The sequence below is a fragment of the Vicugna pacos genome, chromosome 10 (genome assembly GCF_048564905.1).
Source record: "Vicugna pacos chromosome 10, VicPac4, whole genome shotgun sequence".
NCBI lineage: Eukaryota > Metazoa > Chordata > Mammalia > Artiodactyla > Camelidae > Vicugna > Vicugna pacos.
Genome location: NC_132996.1, coordinates 26,321,440 through 26,341,359, shown reverse-complemented (window position 1 = coordinate 26,341,359; position 19,920 = coordinate 26,321,440). Strand labels below are relative to the sequence as shown.

The window sequence follows — 19,920 nt, the reverse complement described above, 5'->3', positions numbered from 1 at the left end:
CCTCAGCCCTGCTGTCACAGCCCTTGCACTCATGGTGTTGTGAGGCCTCATCTCCTGCTCAAGACTTTAGCTCGACCACTGTGTCAGTGGTCTAGCGTAAGGCCTAGCCCAATGTAGCTCAGAAAGTGTTTTATGAATGAGTACAGGGAAGGAGACGACAACTGAGAGAGATGTAAAACCCTGGGAGAGCTGCTTTGAGATTGCCGAGGCAAGCTTTGTGTTGACACACTCAAAAAGTTCTGGACCAAAGCCAGGAAGTGCTGATATGCTGAACATGCCTCCCGTGGTGGGAAAGATTTGGGGTGAACATCACAGGCTTTGGATTAGCCCATCAGAGAAACCCGAAGGCAGTTGGCCTGCAACACCAGGAGAAGTGTACAGGGAAGTCATTCCTGTCCTTAGGCCCCAGAGATGCCCCCGATTACAGAGCCCCACCTTCAATCCCATTCTCCAGTGGAGGGGGCCCCCTGTGCAGGGGCAAGAGTAGGTTTGGGGTGGCAGGGAAAGCTCCACTGAGAAGGAGACATCTGAGCTAGTTTGAAGGATGACCAGTTAACCATGTGAAAGTCTGATTCCTATGCTTTAAATTTGGGAGGCTCTGAAGCCAGCCTGGATGTCCAGGTTAATCCCACGTGGTGAGCAAGCAAGGCCAGAATGATGAGTCTTCTCCAAGAGGGACAGGCAGAGGCTGTGAGGAGCTGGACGTCTTCTGACTCAGAGGCAGATGGGGAAGATACCAGCCATGTTCCTCAAACCCCAGACTCTCAAAACAGGCCCCCAGGAGCTGGCAGAGGGAGTTTGGGGAGGGTGACAGCCATCCCTGCACAGTGAGGGTGGCCTCAGGAAGCTACTGAGCAGACTTCTGAGCTCAGATACTCCACTTTCAAGACCAGGGCTTGGGTCAGAGCCCCCTAAGTGGCTGCGGGTGGCAGAATCCAGCCAACAGACCACCTGACCCATCTCTCCACAGCTTCCAATCAAGCTTGAGGGTGAGGGGCGTGGCCAGAGGATGGCCAAGACTGACTATGATGGTCAGAGAGCACAGGTCTGGGAGTCAGTAGGTCTAAGTTCTCATCTAGTCACCACTCATGACTGTGGGGCTTTGAGAAAGACATTGGCCAATCCTGAATGTCTGTTTTCTCCTCTCTAAAATGGGGGTAATTCTACACAGGAATTACCTTAAGTAGAATCCTGAGCATTAAAATATCTTTGAAATGGTACGGAATTGTACATGTGGGCAGGAGAAATGGCTGATGTTGTCTTTAATTGTAACTGTTAGGCCTTCTTCCCGGACCGTGGTGCCAGGGTTGGCAGTCCAACTGCCGAGTCTTGGAAATCCTCTGAGGTGAGAATATTTGGGTTTATAACATTGGTCACGGTGGAACGGGAGGAGTGCTAGCTTGGAGCAAGAGACCTGGCATCCAGTTCCAAATCTACTACCACCCTGCTCTGTGGCTTCAGGCCAATTACTGCTCCTCTCTAAACTCAGCATACTCATTGTAAAGGGGAGCTGACAATTGTCAGGATCCCTGGAATATCTGCTGGGAAAGTGCTTTGAGGCTCCATGTCCCACCTCCAGTGGCTAACTAGAGTCAGTCCCCTTTCCTAGGTATAGTGCCAAAGAGCTCTAGGCGGGGCTGCCCACAAAAGCGGGAGGTGCTGTAGCTGGGGGCTGGGGACAGAAGGCTGGGGAACTAGCCCAGGCTCTGGTAACAGCTCACCTTGAGGACAGGAGCTTATCTCTGCCCCTCCTGCATCTCTGTTTCCAGCCCTGTAAAATGGGAATAACCAGGCCTGTCTTGCAGTCCCTGCGAGAACATGTGGAGACTGGATATGGACTTAGTAGGCAGGGTTGAGGGGTAATGCAACTTCATATTTATTAATGTGCAACAACAAAAATGATAAAGCTCATATCTGCGGCTGTTTAGATCTTTGCTACAAGGTCTCGGTCACTTTGTCTGGACTGGCTGTGACCTTCAGCTCTGGGGTCTGGGCTAGGAAGACGTTCCAGTGACCTGCATGGAGAAAAGAGGAAGAGTCGTGTGTGTAGGTGTGTGTGTTTGGTGTGTGCTTGTGCACACATGTGTGCAACAGAGGCATAGTGACTGGGATGGAGGAAACTTAGGGCAAGGAGGACTGTGCCGTCTGGGTTTGGAGCCCACAGGGAGGACGGAGGTGAGTGCCCCATTGTATCCCAAATCCCAGTGGGTTCTGGCACATGACCCCACCTTCAACCAACCAACATTTAGGGGCTGGGCTAGTTTCCCAGCACCTGTTGGTGACCCTCCCATCGTGACTTCCTCTCCCCCACCTGAAGACCCATGTGGGTCCATCTTCCTCAGTGCAGTGTAGAGCAAATGAAGGGGATCAGGAGAGCTTCAGTGGGAAATGGTCCAGGAGAGACAGCAAAGCAGCACCAGGGTTTAGGTGCTCAGACCCCCTCCTCCACAGCCCTGTCTCCCTTACCCCCAAGACCAAATCCAGCTGGCTCTGTGTTACCTTCCTGCTCCCAAGCTCCCAAGCGCCTGAGTTGGGAAATCTCTGGCCCAGACGCCCACTGGATTCCTGTGCCGGGAACTGACGTCTGTGGCTGACAGCCCCCCTCCCGGCACCAGCAGCCTGGAACTCCCCGAGAGGCCCCAGCTCCCAGCCTTGCTCTCTTCCCAGGCCCCAGTCCTCAGCCCCGGATCCCACCTTCGTGGGTGCCAGTGAGCAGCCGGAAGTTCTGTGCCTCTTTCTGAAAGTCTTGCTTCCTGACTTTCTTGATCTGAATCAAGTGGAAGATTCCTGAGGGCAGAGACAAGGGCGTGAGCAGGAAAGGCAGTGAAATGGGGTGACTTAGACCTGGGACAGACTGAGTCACCTCCCTCCCCTCCCCCATTCCTACCAGCCACCAAATCCTGTGAACTAAATTTCCTAAATATTTTGAATCTGTTCTCCTGTCCCCACTGCCACCCTCCCCATTCGGGCTCCATCATGTCTTGCCTGGGTTACTACACTAGACTTCTGACCTCTTTAACCCTGCCTTGAATCTGTGACCCTAACTATGGTCATTTGAAAATATACCTGTTACCCTGTCACTCCCCTTCCCTGTCCCTGCCACCATCACTATCCTGCTTGCACACTGCTCACCTGTCCACAACGCGAGGCCAAGGGGGTCGGGGGAGGAAGGAGGGAGGAAGGAAAGAAGAAAAACTGTCAGGCATATAGGGACTGGTCAAGCTTTTTGTGGGGCATAGAACGTATGGTAAAAATAATAAGTGATTTGCTGCAGACACCAAAGTACTCCAGGTGCCAGGGTTGTAGGTCCTCTTGCAGCTCAAGGCTCAGTTCCCCCCTGAGCGCCCTTGCTTGGGCTCCAGCCCTGACCTGCTGCTTGATGTTCCTGAGGGGCCAGGCTTTTACACAGGCCGCCCTCTCTGCCAGAACACCTTTCCTGTTGCCACCAGGTGAACTATTCCTCCTCCCAGCCTTAGCTGGGAAGTCTTCCTTGATCCTCTCTCTCCCCATAAATAGTTATATCATTTCTTCTTTGGAAGCACCCACAGCTCTTGGTTTCTGTTTGTGATTGTTCCTATTTCTAATGTGCTATCATTTGGGTCTACTTTTGCCTCTCCTATGAGACTCAGAATTCCTGGAAGTCTTTCCTTTCTAGGTCCCCTGAGCCTGGCCAACATTAGGCATGCTGAATGAATGAATGATGAATGAATCCTTAGATGGATAGATGGATGGATGGATAGCTGGTTAGATGGATGGATGGATAAGCAAATACATGTGTACTCAGTCTAGGCCAGGCCCTGAGGGGGAATGAGGTATTAGCTGGATCTCCTGATGTTTGCATCCCCTGGGGAGCTGGCCACAGGCACCACACATGGCACAGAGGCCCTGAGTACACGGGCTATGAGGTCGCGCCAGCTGTTACCAGCAGGGGCTGTGGCCAGAAAGAACAGATGCAACAGCAAGGCCTCTGCTAGGCCAGCACCGCCCTCAGGAAAACCAAGAGCTGGCCTTGCTTATGGGAATCCAAGTGGGATCCCACTGAGGGGAACAGATGGCACTGGTCCTAGGACTGAGGTCCAGGAAGCCTCAGGCCCCCAACCCAGTTGCCAAGGACCAGAATATGGGACAGACTCACTCGAAAGGCCCAGGCTACATCACAAGCATGAGATGGGGATAGGTCCTTCTGCCCCAGGTCTGCCACTGCACCAGTCCCAGCACACAAATTGGAGAGAAGGTGATAGGGTGAGGGCAGGTCCCCTTACTGTAGCCTAAATGCCTGACTGAAAAGTCCGAGCCCTTGGGCTTGGAATCAAGAGCTTGCCTGAGGGTCAAGGTTGTCCCTCTTGCTCTTTGAAGGGCATGCTAGGCCTGAGAGCGGCTGGTCCCTGTGTGTCCCCATGGCAAAGGTGGCAGTGGTGGGTGAGTGCCAATAGATAAGACAGGCTCAGCTTAGTGTGAAGAGCCCCCTCTGGGTGGAGCCATTCCCAGAATGGTAAGTGAATCAGCTGTCTGGAGGTGGGGTGGGGGTGTGTGCAGTCAGGGGCTAGAGACCATCAGGGAGGCTGCAGGGGGACTTCTTTCCCAGGCAAGATTAGGATTCGAGACCCCTGAGGTCCCTTCTGCTCTGAAATTCCAGAATCTAAAACGCCCTTAACCCTAATCCCCAACTTTCTGCTCAGACTCTGGGGCCTGCGACTGGCCCCACTGTGGTACGGCCTCTCTCAGCGCAGCTTTCAGTGTCCACATGCTCACTTCGTCTCCAGGCCAATTCTCCTCTTCCTCTCCTGGCCCCCAAGATCTGCTGTTTCCACGTGTCTGGGTGAGGACATAGTAAAGGTTTCCCACTGACAACTGGATCTTGGGAGGGTTTGCTTTGACTCCCATGGCCTGGGACAGGGAGGTAATGGGGAGGCTGAGGGGCATTTCAGCCACCCGAAGGCTCAGGAGGAGGTGGCAGGGAGGTTTGCTAGTGACAGGAGGGCAGGGCCTGGCCCTGTGAAGTGGAAAAGCCCCCTCATCCAACCTTGTTCCTTTTTGCGAGGCCAGTGGTAATGAGATTTGGCCTTGAGTTATGACCTGCCTCTGCCATCCTGGGCCTTCCTCAGGCCCCTCACTAAAAGCATAAGGTTACCTTTGTGGAGATGGCACTGGGGACAGCCAGACCCGGGTTTGAATCTTTGCTTGCCTGCTTAAACTGTGTGATTTTGAGCAAGTCATTTTACCTCTCAGACTCAGTTTTCTTATCTGCAAAATGGGGCATTAATACATAACCCTCAGGTCTCTTATGTGGATGAAGTGAAGCATGTTACATAGCACCTGCTACGCACCAATCACAGAGCCCCAGGCATATAAGCGTGGGCTCTGGAGCCTGAGTTTGAGGCTATCTCTGCCAGCCTGCCTGCAGTGTGCCCCTCTTGCCTTTCTAAATCCTGTCCAGCCCAGGCCCATCCTCCATGAAGCCTTCCCTGACCAGCTCAGCTCCCAGGGAGTGCCGCTGCACCCAGGGCCTGGAGCCCTGAGCTCCTGAGGACAGAGGCTAGACTTGTTACTCTGTGGTCCCAGCACCTGACAGGGGTTGGGGGGAGGCCGAGTGTAAACATGCAGCCCCACCTGGCCAGACACTGATGGAACCTTAAGATTCAAAACAATTATGGGGGTTACTGAATCTACTCCTCAGCCACTGGCAGAAGCCCCACCTAGCCCTTGCCTGCACACTTCCCTGGATGGAGCATGCCCCTCTCTTCACTGCAGGAAGGCTCTAAGGTTAAGAAGGTGCTACCTCTCACTGACTGAAATTTGCTTCTCTGTAATTCTAACTGATGGATGATGTGGGGTGAGAAGGAAGCTGACATTTTTAGTGCCTACTGTTGCTCAGGGGCGGTACCTATGTTATTTAATTTAATCTTCCAAAACCCCTTCTCCCTCATTAACAGAAGAGAAATCTGAGGCCCAGAGAGGTCAAGTGATTGCCCAAGGCCACATAGCTAAGAAATGGCAGAGCTGGGATTCAAACCCAGGTCTGATACCAAAGCCCCTGCATGTTTTCTGACCCTTGCGGTCACTCAGAACACCACTGCTCCCTCTGCCTGGGGGCAGTCCTTCAGACCCATGAAGCCAGCGGTCCTGTTCCCCTGAGTCTTCTCTTTTCCAGGCTGAACAGCTCCGCTTTCTTCGTCCATTCCTCCTACGACAGGAGGCAGAGTAGAGCAGGGAAAGAGCCGCATCGTGACGTCACAAGACCTGGGCTCTAGCTCCCGTCCTCCACTTACTGGCTGTGTGGCCTTGGGCCAGGTACTTCACCTCTCTGAGCCTCAGTTTCCTCATCTGTAAAATGGGGATAATAATACCTAACTCTCAGGATCGTTGAGGAGCAAAAGAGATAATGAATGTGGAAGCACTTTGTAAACTCCAAAGTGCTTCATACATTAGCTGTTATTATCATTGTCATCATGCTTATTATCATCCCCTCTTCCACCCCCCACCTCCTACCCCACCCCCACCCCCTGCTACCAGCCAAACACATCAGGAGAGAAAAATGACCTTTGAGCTAATTCCCACTTAAAGGATTTGATTTGTTTTACTTTATCCAGGGGATTTATGTTTTACAGGAAGAGCCAAAAAACTGAACTCTCAGCAATTCCCTTATCGATGAAAACTCCTCCTCTTGACTTTCAGTTGGTGATAGGAGCAGCCTGTTGAATAGAGTGTTTCTCACAGAACGAGAAATATATTCTGATGTGACTTACCTTGGTGGGATAGAATCTACCATATAGATACAGAAAAGGCTGACTGAGACCAGCCTTAAGGATTTGAGGATGCTGAGAGGGCCCTTCTGCCTGAAAAGATCTCTCCTCCCAGACTGCTGCTGTTCAACCAGTGGACAGCTCTTTATTCTTTCGGGGTAGGCACGACTGTCCTGGCTCCTCACAAAGTGTAACCACCCCTTTCCCCCAGGAGAGGGAGCACTTCGAGGCCCTGGCATCTCAGAGTGGGTGAGCTTATTGGAACTGTCAGATAGAATCACTGTCTCCCTCTGCCTTGGGGTCTGGAACTCTTAAACCTGGAAGGTGGCCTCAGGCAGGTCTTCCTGGGCCAGAGGCACTTAATCAACAAAACTCCCCTAAAGCCCTTGGGGGCCCTGGAGCACAGGAAAGGGGACAGGCCAGAGGTGTGCTGAGCTGGGACTGCGCCATTGCTCACCTTTTACCAGCTTCCAGAGGTAGATCTCCACCTGCTCAGAGGCCTCACGCTCGAGGGCAAAGCGACGCAGGTTGTCTGGGCTTGGGGATACTGACGTGTGGACGAGGACGCGGCCTGGCGCCTTCGGACACCTCGTGGCACTGATCTCACTGTGGCCAGGGTCGGCCTTGTCCTCTGGGAGAGACAAAGAGCTCATGAATGCTCTGCCTCCCCACCCCTGGTAGCCCAGGAAGAGGGGCCACAGGTCTGACATCCCCCTCAGTGTCTCTGCTGTTATTGGGAAAGTTTGGGTGCCCCTGGGAAGAGAAGGGGATCTCTGGGGAAGAGAGAGGGGGACTCACCCCCATTCACCTCCCATTGATTGGCATGTCAGAAAACTTCTCACCCTTCAGGGCCCAGCTCACTTTCCACCTCCTCCAGGCAGTCCACTGGAGCAGCTCAGCCCACCCTGTTTCCTCCCACCCATAGCTTGTAAAACTCTTCTTGCTTGTGGCTCTCACTCATGCCCTTAATCCCACACGGCCTTGCGTGGCCTTATAATTATTTCACTTGGGTATATTTTCTCTCTAAAAAACCCCACAGGGTGAACGGCAGGAATCGTGTTCTCCAAGCCTTTTGAGTCACTCACACCACCAAGCACAAGGAACACACATAGAAGGAAAGGTTTGGGAGGAGTTGAGGTGACGATGGCAGTAATGATGATGATGGGTGTGAAAGTGGGCGAGATGGTGATCATGATGATGGCGGTTGTAGTGGTGGGTGGTGGGGGTGGAGATGGCAGTGGTGATGATGGTGGGGATGGTGGTAATGTTTTTGGTACCAAATTAGATCCAGTCCTAAAGCCTCGATGTTTTAAAGTTCTGAGGAATGTCCTCAGAACTTCCCATGAATCAAAATTCCCTGACTATCTTGAAGGGCTAAGTCCCTATACATACCCCACCTTCGAGACTCCTACTAGGTGTGAAGCCCTTCAAGACATCCAGCTAAGAGCTATCATGCTACTGTCTCAAAATCTTTAAGGGGAAATGGACTGTTGTCTGGTGGTGGAGCCCAAGAGCTCCAGGTGTGTTTGTGAAGGAGCCCATGAGTGAAGTCAAGAATTCAAGCCACTCTCACAGAGACGTCAGGTTGAATCCCTGTCCTTCATCCCATCATGCTCCCTTCTTAACCCCATCTCTGTTTTACATTACTCTAGAAATAATTGTTAGCCTTTATGTCTGGGTTTTGATTTGCAATTTATAAAGCATTTTTGTCAACTCTGTGTCTGAGGCTCAGAAAGGTAAAGTAATCTATCTTAGCCTGTAACAGTAAGTTAGGTAAGTCAGTCGGGAAGCCAGCTAATGCAAACTCACATCTCCTGACGTGCAATCCTAGGGTAGGTGGAGATAGGATAATCATAGCTACTCAGCTATCTCATTTGTGAAATAACTGAGATGTAAGAATTAAATGAATTCTGTGAAATCATAGTACAAGACTGGGTGCACAGTAGGTTCTCGATGCATGTTCCTTCCTCTTTTTCTTCCCTGTTCCTCTCCTTTTGGTTTTGCTAATCCAGCCCTGTAACCAGCTGTGGTCAGGGCAAAACAGCCTCAACTTGCACCTTCTCCTCTATCTGCCTTCCTCCCAGGCTTGAAGGAAGGAGCCAGCCCCTCACAACAGCTACTGTTGACAGTCACAGGCTGCTCTTCTCAGTGAGATACTCTGACGTTCTCTCCTACCGCTTACTAATCCCAGGGTCACGTGACATTGTTGAAAGAACTCATCTGGCAAGTCTGGAAACCGGACTTCTAGAAGCTTAGCCCACCCTGTTTCCCCCCCCCTCCCCAGCTTTTAAAACCTTGTTTACGCCTCCCACTCACGCCCTTAATCTCACACTGCCCTGTGTTGCCTTAGAACTGTTCCACTTGGGTATGTTTTCTCTCTGAAATACACCCATGAGGCAAAGGACAGGAATCAGGTCCTCCAAGTCTTTTGAGTCACTCACACCAGCAAGCACAGGCTCTTAATGAACACACAGAGAAGGGAATATTTGGGAGGGGTTGAGGTGATGATGATGGTAATGACAATGACGGGTGTGAGAGTGGGGGAGGTTCTGGAAGCCCGAGTTCTAGCTCCAGCTCCAATACTGCTTTGCTGTGTGACTTAGGAAAGTCCCTTCCCTTCTCTGGGCCTCAGTTATCCTGTATATTGATGAGTACGGAAGGAAGATAACAGTGGTCAAGAGCATTGTCTTTGGAGTAAGACAGACCAGGGTTCAAGTCCCAGCTCTGTCACTTACAGCTGCAGGACCTGGGACAAGGTGTTTACCTTCTTGTTCTGTAAAAGGGAGATAAAGATGCCTGCCCTGCCCACTATGGTGAGGATTGCATGACTTCATGCATGCAAAATACCTACCTGGCACATGGTAAGTGCTTGATAAACATTGGCCATTCCTCTTAAAGTCCTAATAGCCTAAGATTTCATGACTTCACAGAATCCAGGACATTATTTGATTCTATGTATATGTCTGAGCGCCTCGGAATCTGTAACATTAGATGGTTCCATAAGTCTAACATTTTACAAGTTGGGCATTTTCCACTGCTCTGCTTCTAACAATCTGTGCCTCTAAAACCCTGCATCCTGTGGCTCTGAGTCCATGCCCCATCCATGTTGGAGATGTTACAAGTGTCTGTGCCCCGGGAAGAGACCCAGGGCTCATTCTGGCCCTCCCTGCCCCCAGCCTCTCTTTGTACCTGGGCAAATCTTGCAGCACTTCCCAGCTACTTTCTCAGGGTGACGGCAGGGGTACTCAGTGGGGCAGATCACCCGCTGGCAGTCCTGGCGGCCGTCCTGACAGGTACACAGGATGCAGGGCAGGGGTCCAAAGGAGCGGAAGGCTGGGTGCCACACCTCCCCATGGGAGTACGTCTTCCCGCCATGCACACAGGCTGGGCCAAGGAGGGCAGGAAGGCAGGAGGGTCAGTGCCTCAGACTCAGGACCAGAGTCCAGTAATCGGTAGGGGTAGGGCCTGGGGGGGCCCCTGCTCTGCCAGTCTGGCCCAGCCACACAGCCTGCAAAGTGGAGGCCAGGGAATAAACTAGCCCCCTGTCCCTGACACCACCCCCCACACACCCTATCTCAGCACTCAGGACTGAGACGGGCCCAGTAAGTTCTTTCTAAAGATAGAGAATCCTCCCCTGTGCTTCATGGGTGGAGCGCAGAGAGGGATAACCTGACAGTAGGAGACCTGAGATCAAGTGCTGTCACTACCTGGCCAGGCGAGCTTTGGCAGGTCCCTTCCCCTTTCTCAGCGTCAGGGTACCAAAGAGGGCCTGAACAGATGCCTCTGCATCTCCTCCCGCTTCACCAGTCAGGGTGTCCTGCTCTGAGGCCCCTTTCCTCCCCCTCTGCTGCCTCAGTTGTCGACTTGGCCTCCTTCCCCACCCCATCCCGATGGTCCTCCTGCAGGCCAGCTCTGCTCCCTCCTTCCTTCATCAGAAACTTTCCCCCACCACTTCCTTATATTATAATAATTGGATTTATTTATCTGTCTCCCCTCCTGGTCTATGAGCCCCTTGAGGACAGGGACCATTTTCATCTCTCTGTTCTGTGCCCCTCAATTCCCAGTAAAGACATGGCAGGTGCTCAGAAAAATACTGTTGTGTGACCTGTAGTCCTGGTTCCATGACTAGTTCTGTCTCTAGCTCAATACTCTGAACCTCAGTGTCCTCATCTGTCAAAAAGGGGTTTAGACCTGACATTCTATGAGTCTGCAAGCTTATGGCCAAGTTGAGATGAGGGAACCACTGGGTGGGGAAACAGGGATGGGAGGAGGGAGCAGTCAGGGCCCCCCCTTTCCCACCTCAGGGGTGGGCAGAGGCTCCAGTCCCCACCTTTCTTGTGTTTCTCCTTCAGGACAATCTTGACTGTTGTGCTGCCAGCCTCCTTTGGTCGGAAGTGGCGAGGGATGAAGCCCAGAGGGGAGCTGGGGCCAGTGGGGGTTGGGGTGCCCAGGCCTCTTCTTCTCCCGTCGTCCCCTGAACACGGATCCTGGGAATGCCTCTGCAAAGGGCAGGAGGGATGATGACCATTGATGGGCCATTGCCAGGGGAGAAGCAGCAAGACAGAGGCTGCAGGGAGAGGCCCGAGGATGCCTCTCATGACTGAGCACAACTGCCCAGGGAAGAGATGGCACCGGCTCTGGATAGAAAGATCTGGATGGGGCTGAAGACATTCCCAGACAATGGATCTTTGAAAACTCTCAGAGGATAGTGGTTTGGAAATCCGGCCTCCACCAAGCCCTCCTCAGGCTGGCAGAGTCAGAGCCTTGGAACTGAGGTGGGCAGAGGGTGCTGAAGTGATCAGGGACTTGGAGAACTTAATATTTAAGAAATAGAAGATAAGAATGTAGTGAAGATGAGAGTCAGGAAATTCTTCTTTGTCTGAGAAGATTTAGGTGATGGGGAAGGGGATGCCTTCTGAAGATCCTATCGGGCCCCAGAATCCCACAGGGCCAGACTAAGAGCAGGTCCTGTCCAGAGATGATGGGTCTTGGGGACCCCCTTTCCTGAGCCCCTGGAATCCAAGATCCCACAGCCCCACCCCTCTAGATCAGGTCTTGGGAGGGCTGATAGAGCAAAGGGTGTGTGTGAAGGCAGCATAAGTGGGCAGGAGCTTCCCAGCCCAGAGATTAGGGGTTGGGAGCTCCAGGCCGTGGGAGAGGAGAAAGTGGGCTGAGGGCAAGGGGCAGAGCTTATCAACTGCTCTCTGACACAAAGTCACTCACATGCCTTCTTCTGCAGCCCTCTCCTGCCTGTGCAGTCTCTGAGTCAGTCCTTCGATGGCTGGACTGAGCTCCCAAGAGCTCCCAGAGTGGATGCTGTGTCCCAGACCCCCGCACAGAGCCAGGCCCATAGGAGGCTCCCAGGAAATGCTTGTCAAGTGGAACAGAGGCAAATGAGAATTGAAGAGCCCAGCCCCCAAATGGTGACTTGCCCACATCATCCAGCAAGTCATAAGTAGCTAAGCCTGAACTAAACCTGGTGGGTTTCACTTAGTTTCCTACTATGGAGAGGACAGGGAGGAAGGGGGATGGCAGGTCAGGTCTCATGGCCCAGGACCCAGCCTGGGAAGGGAGGATGAGCTGGTGGAGGAGAAGGGAGAGCTCATTAATTCAGACCCCTGGGGAGCCTCTGGGAAGGGGATCCTGACCTCCAGTTCCCCAGGGTCCAGGTGACCCAGGTTGAAAGAGCAGGTGGAGCTGTTCACATTGTAGACACAGCACAGATGTTGGACAGGTTCGTGTGTTAGCGTATGAGCCCCTTCTTCCACCTCTTTCCTTTCCAAACAGGGAGAGCTGGGTAGTTTCGCTTCCCCTAACTCTAGACCGAGATCGAGAGGGGCCAAGATGGAGCCAGCAACCGAGAGGCCCCAAAGAACTGGTACCTCAGAAGCTGGATGGGGAAGGTTGGCTCAAGTCAGAGGCAACTCCCTTGGGGAATATACTGCCCAGAGGCAGCCTGAATAAGGACAGACACAGACTCTGCATGGAACAGTGTCAGAGTTTCCCAGGAGAGAGATCTGAAAGTGGGGCCCTGCTCCTGCCCCGGGTGGTATTTTTTCCCAGACCCCTCCTGGCCTACCAGCCACAGTGGGAGCTGTGATAGACGTCTAAGGGGGAGGGTCTGGAATGTGGTGGGCGCTCATGGAGCCAACCCAAGGGACAAATGAGAAATGAAGACAATAACTGGTATTACCTGCTCTGGAATCATGGGATTTAGGCCCTGGTCACCAGCCCCCTTGCCACCTCTCCCCACCTTGTCTATAAAGCTGTGCACTCACCACCCCACGATGTGATTGCGTGGCATCCTCTTCAGCTGATTTCTCACTGGACCCATCTGGAAACCCAAAGGGAAGTCAGGTCAGCCTTTGCCTCCTCAGCCTTGCTGGCAAAGCTATGGAGGCCTCTACCTCTAGGCTCTGCCCCTTCCAGGCCTGGTGCAACTTCTGCAGCCACCAAGCCCTGGTAGGTCCCTTTGCCCCAGTGGGGACTCATTCCCACTTCTCATTACAGCCTCTCCTCACCCTTGGGTTGATGAAGTCCCTACAACTGGGTTGCTGCCTCAGTTTTCCCACATTGGCCTTCTGGTCACCATTAAGACTGAACCACTTGGCTGGGCCAAAGCAGCTTGTTTAGTGGCCATCATGGATGGCCCAAGGGTCCCAAATGCCACCCCCATGGCCTGCTTAGCTGCAGTCCCCTGGGCAGCCTCTGCCAGCCACACCTGAAGTCGCCAGACTTGGTCTATACTATATACTTATGGTGGTTGCCCTTTTTGGTCCCTCTGATCATACAGCTGCAACAGCCTAGGACTCCTCCTTCACCTACTCCCTGGGGTGCCAGTACCCAAAACCCTTTGGAGTCCTGTGGCTTCCTAAATCCCTGAATGGTAGTCCCTCCCCATCACCCCTGCTTCACATACAATTTGGATTCAAAGACCCAGGGTGCTGGAATCAGACTGTTCTTTAGAAATCACCGAGGCCAACCTCTCAGTGCACACACAGCACAGCTGAGGCCCAGAGAGAAGAAAGAATCTGTAGGAACTAGCTTGAAAAACCAGGACTAAATGAGTCACCTGTGTCCAGTCACTTGGCCCCTGGTCCAGTGCCCTTCCAACAATACCAGCATCTGGGGAAGCGGTCTACAGTGGAGCACACCCCTCCCTGAGTCCTGCGTCCTCCAGGAAGTTTTCCTGGACTACCCCAGCCCACAGGGAACAGTCCCACCACCTGTGTACTTCATTCTGCCCAAGCTGCTTGCCCTGCATTAGCTGATGTGTTTGTTGCCTTTCTCTGTTCTGTACAGAGATTCTACCTGGATTCTGCTTGACACATGTGCTCTTAGCCCAGGCCTGTGCCCAGCTCTGCCATGAGGAAGACAGGAGGACAGGTGATCCCTGCCTGTACAGACTCCTGTGCCTCTTCTGATCCTCTCCACCTCATCTGATTGCAGGGACGTTGTCGCCTCATGGCAGGCATTAAGCAGCAGTCCCTCCATTGCCGGACTTCCCTCAGACTCAGCCTGCCAGCCTATGCCCTCTTGCCAGGCCTCCTGCATGTCTCCACCCCCACTTCTTACCCCACCCAACTCCTGCCTCCCGCTCCCAAGGGCAGCCCAGCATGGACAGGGAGCCTGAGGGAATTACCCTTGGTGGGGTGAACCTTTGGCCAACGGGAGTTGGTGGCTGGTGGACAAACTCTTCCCTTTCCTCTGTCACCTTCAGACATTTCTGAGATGTGGAAGGCGACTTAGAGCAATAGGTCACACTTGATATCAGTATTAGGCCAAGGCCAGCTCCCCTACATACCTGCATTGTTTTTCCCTCCTCCCTGCTTCACTCTCCCTTCCCCTCCTTCCTGCTCCCTGGGATTACAATTAAAAAATTATGCACATCAGCCTCTGGCACAGGCTCAGCTTTCTGGGGGGTGCAGCTAAGCTGCCACCCTGAGGAAGGAATGGTCTGCTGCATGCAGGTGAACCCTGAGTCCTCCCTCTGCACCCCCCACCCAATAGCCCATGACTAGGTCCCTGGGGTGGGGGTGTGGGCACTGCCACGTCTAGGGAAAGACTCACCTTTGCAGGCCTGACAGCAGGAGGCGGGCAGAGGGAGGGGTGCAGGGCAGCCAGGTTCTGGGCAAGTCATGAGGCCGCAGTAGATCTGGCCCTCCTGACAGAGCAAACAGGAGCTGGGAGATGAGCTCTGATGAGGACCCGCACCTTGGGGCTGGGAGAGCCCCTGCCCTGGGGCCAACGGCCTTGAGGTCTCCTCTGAGGTAGGGAGGGAGGGAGCAGCAGAGCATCCTTGGCCAGGCCCAGCCAGCTCAGATTGGGGGTCCCTGTACCCTCCCCACTCCCACTCCAGGCCTTGAGGTAACAGTCATCCTTCAGCTTCTAAAGCGTTTCCATACAGAGTCTCTCCCTAGGCTCTTACCACAAGTCAGTGAGGTGGGATTCTGCCATCCTATAGATGAGGGAGGGACTGGGGAGGGGCCTGGACCCTCTGAAGTCAGGGACACAGCCCAGAAGAACAGACTAGAACCCTGCCTTCAGGCTTTTCATACTGTAATCAATGTCCCTGTCCCCTGGCCTAGAACAGGGAGCCCAGCATAAAGGAGGGGGATGGGTGGGTGACACCTTGGGCTCATCTTGCTCTTACTAAAAACCCTAGGTTCCCAACTTCAGGACCCAGCTTGGAAAGGCAAGACTACAGGGGAAAGGGCCTTCTTGGAGTCAGGAGGCCAGATGACCTTAGGCCTCACTTCTCTTCTCCAGGCCTCAGTTTCCTCCTCTGTGAAACAGGGGCACTCCCATCTGGGTTGTAAAATCAAATGCAGGAATGGTTATGAAAATCCTTTTTAAACTGCAAGGCACAATGTGTACCGGGGAGAAAGTGATACTGTCTTGAGTCTTCTCCCTTCTCCTTTTCCAGGGAATCTCAGAAGTAAGGATTCTGATCCTTCAGATGAGGCCAGAAGTCAAACCAGTCCCAGGTAAACAGGCATGAGAAAAAAGGGGAGACCCAAGTATCGGGGAGACGGGACAAGGAATCATAAGAATGCTCTCACCACTCCACCACCGTCAGTTCTGTCTCTTCCTGCAGCCTCCTCGTTATCCAATCCCTCCTCCCTTCGTAGGAGGTGACACAATGCAGGTAAAGAAATGTGGGTTTTGGAATCATGTGGCCCTGGCTCTGAATTCTGGCTCTGCCGCCTAACTAGCTGTGTGACCTTAGGCAAATTGCTTAATTGTGCTGAGCCTCTGTTTTCTTATCTAAACAGTATGAATAGTGATATCCTTCTCTTGGGGCCATTGGGACGCTGTATATAAATGTAAGACATTTCCTAGTAGGTACAGTGTACTAGTTCACTGCAAGAGGCCCAGGCCCTGCAAAAATAACTATTCTCCAGGTTGATTTCTAAATGGTCATTGTTATTGTAAGTTGTTGGCTTTGCAGCACAGATACCTTAAAATTCAGGTTCTCAGAGTGATGGGATCCTCTCACTGAGAAGATGGGAGGCAGGCCGAGAGAGGTGACTGTTTCAAGGTCACATAGGGGACCATGGCAGAGCTGGACCTACAACATGGGTGTCTGATACCTAGTCTAAGCCTCTTACCCTCATCGCTGCTGAGTCAGATTATTATTTTAAACAGAGAAGACCTTGGAGATCACTTGGTCAGAATCCCTTACTCACTCAGAGGAACTGAGGCCCAGAGAAGTTTGATGGTCAGGTATTAGAGAAATTAGGAGGGCAGGAGTTTCTTCCACCAATGCACAGATTTGCTAAGCCCATGGGTGAGGATGACAAGCCAAAGGCCATGCCTAGAACACCCACAAGGAGGAGGGGGAGAATTTCCAGATCAGGCCCTGTTTGGCTTCAATCTCTGTCCCCTGATAACACTACTGAGTCAGCCCTGTGTGTCCCTCGGCACAACTCTGACCACAGCAGGGGAGTTTAAGCAGCTTCAGATTAAATTCCACTCACTACAAACCATCTGGTCCTGTCTCTGTGCCTGAGGATTGATAATTGACCATTCACTCATTCATTCATTCAACAATCATCGCAGACATCTGTGTGCCAGGCTCTGAGCTGGGAGCAGTGGAGGATACAGAAATGAACTGAGTATGTCCCCTCCCCTCAAGGAGTCTACTGGGGGCCACAGTAATGGCAAATATCACTGCCAGGTGACCAGGCAGCTCAGGAGGCTGCAGAAGCCCAGAGAAAGGCAGGATGTTTCAAACCCCAGATGTTCCCTTCTCCCTAAGCCCATTCACTCTCATTCTCCTTTGACCAAGGTAACAGTTCCCTGTAGTCCACACCACGGTGCTCTGCAGGCCCAGACAACAGGCCTGTGCAAAAGGGAAGTAGAAGGTCTTACGGTGCAGCTGCAGAGGACACACTGGTTGGGCAGGCGGGAAGGGAGCAGCTCATGGGCGCTGAAGATCTCTCCATGTTGGTACATGGTCCCGTTGTGCTGGCAGGACCTTGGGGGAGCCCGGAGCCCAGAGGGGGTGTGAGGTTCTGCAAGTGGGGAAAGGTAGGAGGAGGAAGAAAATGAGGTGTCATGTGGATCTAAGAGCTTCGCCAGAATTAACTGGGCCACTTTACTGAACTTTTTGTGTATTATCCCATGTTGTCCTTTAAACTGAGCTCTGGCCTCAGCCTTCCCAGCCAGCCCTTATATCAGTGAATCAAGAGGTCCTCCAACACCTACATCTGACCACGTCCCTCCCTCCCATGGCCCTTTAGCCTGTCGGTTTCAGAGCTGGCCCTGTTTGGAGTGAGAAGTTAAGGTCAGAAGCCTCAGCTCCACCGAGCCCTATGAGTAATGAATGGGGACCTGCATTAGTTCATCCAACATTCAGTGAGCATCCATGGAGCACCTCCTAGTGCCAGGCACTGCTCTAGGTGCTGGGGATACAGCACTGAACAAAAGTAGAGTTAGCTGGTGTGATCTGGACTGTCCTTGGTATAAGTCCTATCATTCCCTGGTCACCAGAGCCCCCTCCCCATCCCCTGCCAATTAGCCAGTTTGGGTAGGTAGGTAAGCCTTGGGTCCAAGGGGAACCACTCATTCTTTCAGGACACCTTTACTAAGCACCTTCTTTGCACCAGGCACCATGCTACATGTTGGGAGTGGAGTGTGAATAAGGCTTACCCCTTCCCATCAAGAAACTGACAGTCTAACTGGGTAGAGAGACAGGCCACAAGCGGTGACACCAGTACAGTAGTATGGCAAATAGAAGAACAGAAGTTAGGAGGAGCCCCTAACTCAGCCATGGAGGGTGGTCAGGGAAGGCTTCCTGAAGGGCTGATGGCTGAGCTGTCTTGAGGAACACGCAGAGGGGCAGGTCCCAGAAAGAGAGAGGAAGTAAGGAACATGTGAGGAAGAAGGGGCCTGAGCCAAGGCACAGCCAGCAAGGAGTGGTCAGGACTCCTGGAGTCAGCCTCAGCTGGGGAGGAGGCAGGATGGCTGTCACTGGGCAGGATGAAGCACAGAGCCTCTATTTCCCTGGGGAACCCAGAGCCAGAATCTCTAGGACCCAAGCTGCAGCCATGGTGAGATCCCTACTGGGGTCCCACTTGGAAAATGAGCGCCTCTGCATACATACTCCACATGGGTCTCCAGAGCCACAGTTCCAGAGTCTGGAGCCTCCCTCCCTTCATCACCTTCCTGGTGCCCAAACTTGGATTCTCCTCTCAACTGCTCCCTGCCTTCTAGGTTGGCTTTCCCACTGTTCGCCTCTCATTTGCCAATTGCTTATGCCAGGTTCTTCTCAGACCACCTCACCTCTCCTTTCCCTTACCTCTGCTTGCTAGAATCCCAGTCTCAGAGGCTCTTAGTAGAATCTTAAAATGATGGACATTTAGCATCAGGACACACAGCTCCCTGAACCGCAGGACTGGGAGGAATCTAAGAGTATCTGTACTCCCACTCCTTCGGTCATTCCCAATCCCAGGACAGTAATCCTAGGGTCACCCTGCAGAGCCTCCCTGCTGACTCACCTCCACTTACACGGGGCGTGTCCATTCCCTTGGGAGATTGGAGCCCATGTGGGCTGTCAGCAGGCCAAGCGCACCCATTTTCTTCAGCTATTTCCCACATTCCCTCCTAGCAAGCACAGCTACTTAAGAATGAGAAGTTTTTTGCTGCCCCTGCCTTCCTTGGGGATCCATGGAGGATGTCTTCCCCTGAGCACCTGGGTGTCACAATAGCTCTGATCTAGAAACTGTGCTCTTGTTCCAGGGGTCTCCTTCAGCTGGAGGCTGTGTCAGGAGTGGGATAAGGGTCAGTGGGCAGGTGGGAGGCTGGCACAAGGGGAGGAGTGAGGCTACTTACCCACACACCGGGGACAGCACTGCTGCGGCTCGGTCACGGGCTCAGGGCAGTGGACAGGTGGGCAGTGGAGACGGTAACAACTCACATGGGCACTCTGAAGGGGACACAGGGGTCAGTCCTACTTCCAAAGAGCTGTTGCCTTCCACTGTCCCCTCCCCAAACCACCCTCCACCCTAACTGTGGGGCACTGTCCTCGTTTTAAGCCTGCAATGGGATAAAAGTGATTAACTCCATGTGTCCAGTCTCTCCCCTTCCCCTGCTCAGTTGGGTGGCTCTCCAATCGTGTCCCTCCCCTACCATGGAGGGGGGCACTGTGTGCCTGGATTTGCACTGGATTTGTCCCTTTGTGGTGTTTGAGAAATACAAGTAAAAGACTTGGGTTATTTCAGCATGATCTTGATTATGCTATTTTAACTCAGGGGTTTTGTTCCTTTACTTCTGGACCTGAGCCTCTTGGCTTAAGAGAGGAGTGTGACACTGGAGGGCAGGGGATAGGGATGGGAATATGGCTAGAAACAGGATGTGGAGAAGACTCAGGGCTTGGTGATCTGCCCCCTAAACCTCTGGGAGATGTGAGTGACCCTGCACAAAGCCTTAGAATTGGCACCAGAGAAGGAGGGGCCCGAAGTTCTTAGGCTTTTTCAAGTACAGCAAATGAGATAGAAGGGGAAGAGAAACATTCACAGAGAGATGTGCAGAAACAGAGGAGCTGGAAGGAGAGGCCACCACTGGAGGTTTTTCCAGCTCTCCAGGCAGTTTGTCAGCCTGTCCCAGGCATCCCACACCTTCCTCTCCCTCTGCTATCACGAGCCATTACATCTGTCTCTTTTATTCAACTGTG

General features: G+C 52.9%; 1 protein-coding gene across 5 annotated transcripts in view; it reads right to left on the bottom strand.

Annotated features, from left to right (window-relative positions):
- Window positions 1-1,852: 1,852 nt before the first annotated feature.
- CHRDL2 (chordin like 2) overlaps window positions 1,853-19,920 on the bottom strand; it is a 32,777-nt gene continuing 14,709 nt past the window's right edge. The window contains exons 3-12 of one of the 5 annotated variants that reach the window (XM_072969232.1): window positions 19,080-19,173; window positions 17,118-17,260; window positions 14,814-14,907; window positions 13,022-13,077; window positions 11,967-12,113; window positions 11,074-11,242; window positions 9,933-10,127; window positions 7,201-7,374; window positions 2,695-2,787; window positions 1,853-2,015 (exon numbers count right to left, since the gene is read on the bottom strand). In XM_072969232.1, coding sequence (XP_072825333.1) covers window positions 1,936-2,015; window positions 2,695-2,787; window positions 7,201-7,374; window positions 9,933-10,127; window positions 11,074-11,242; window positions 11,967-12,113; window positions 13,022-13,077; window positions 14,814-14,907; window positions 17,118-17,260; window positions 19,080-19,173 — 1,245 coding nt within the window. In that variant the 3' untranslated portion in view covers window positions 1,853-1,935. Of the gene's footprint in view, window positions 2,016-2,694; window positions 2,788-6,269; window positions 6,325-7,200; window positions 7,375-9,932; window positions 10,128-11,073; window positions 11,243-11,966; window positions 12,114-13,021; window positions 13,078-14,813; window positions 14,908-17,117; window positions 17,261-19,079; window positions 19,174-19,920 lie in introns of all 5 variants that reach the window. The other 4 variants (XM_031681346.2, XM_006203333.4, XM_072969233.1 and 1 more) reach the window with 4 other exon arrangements.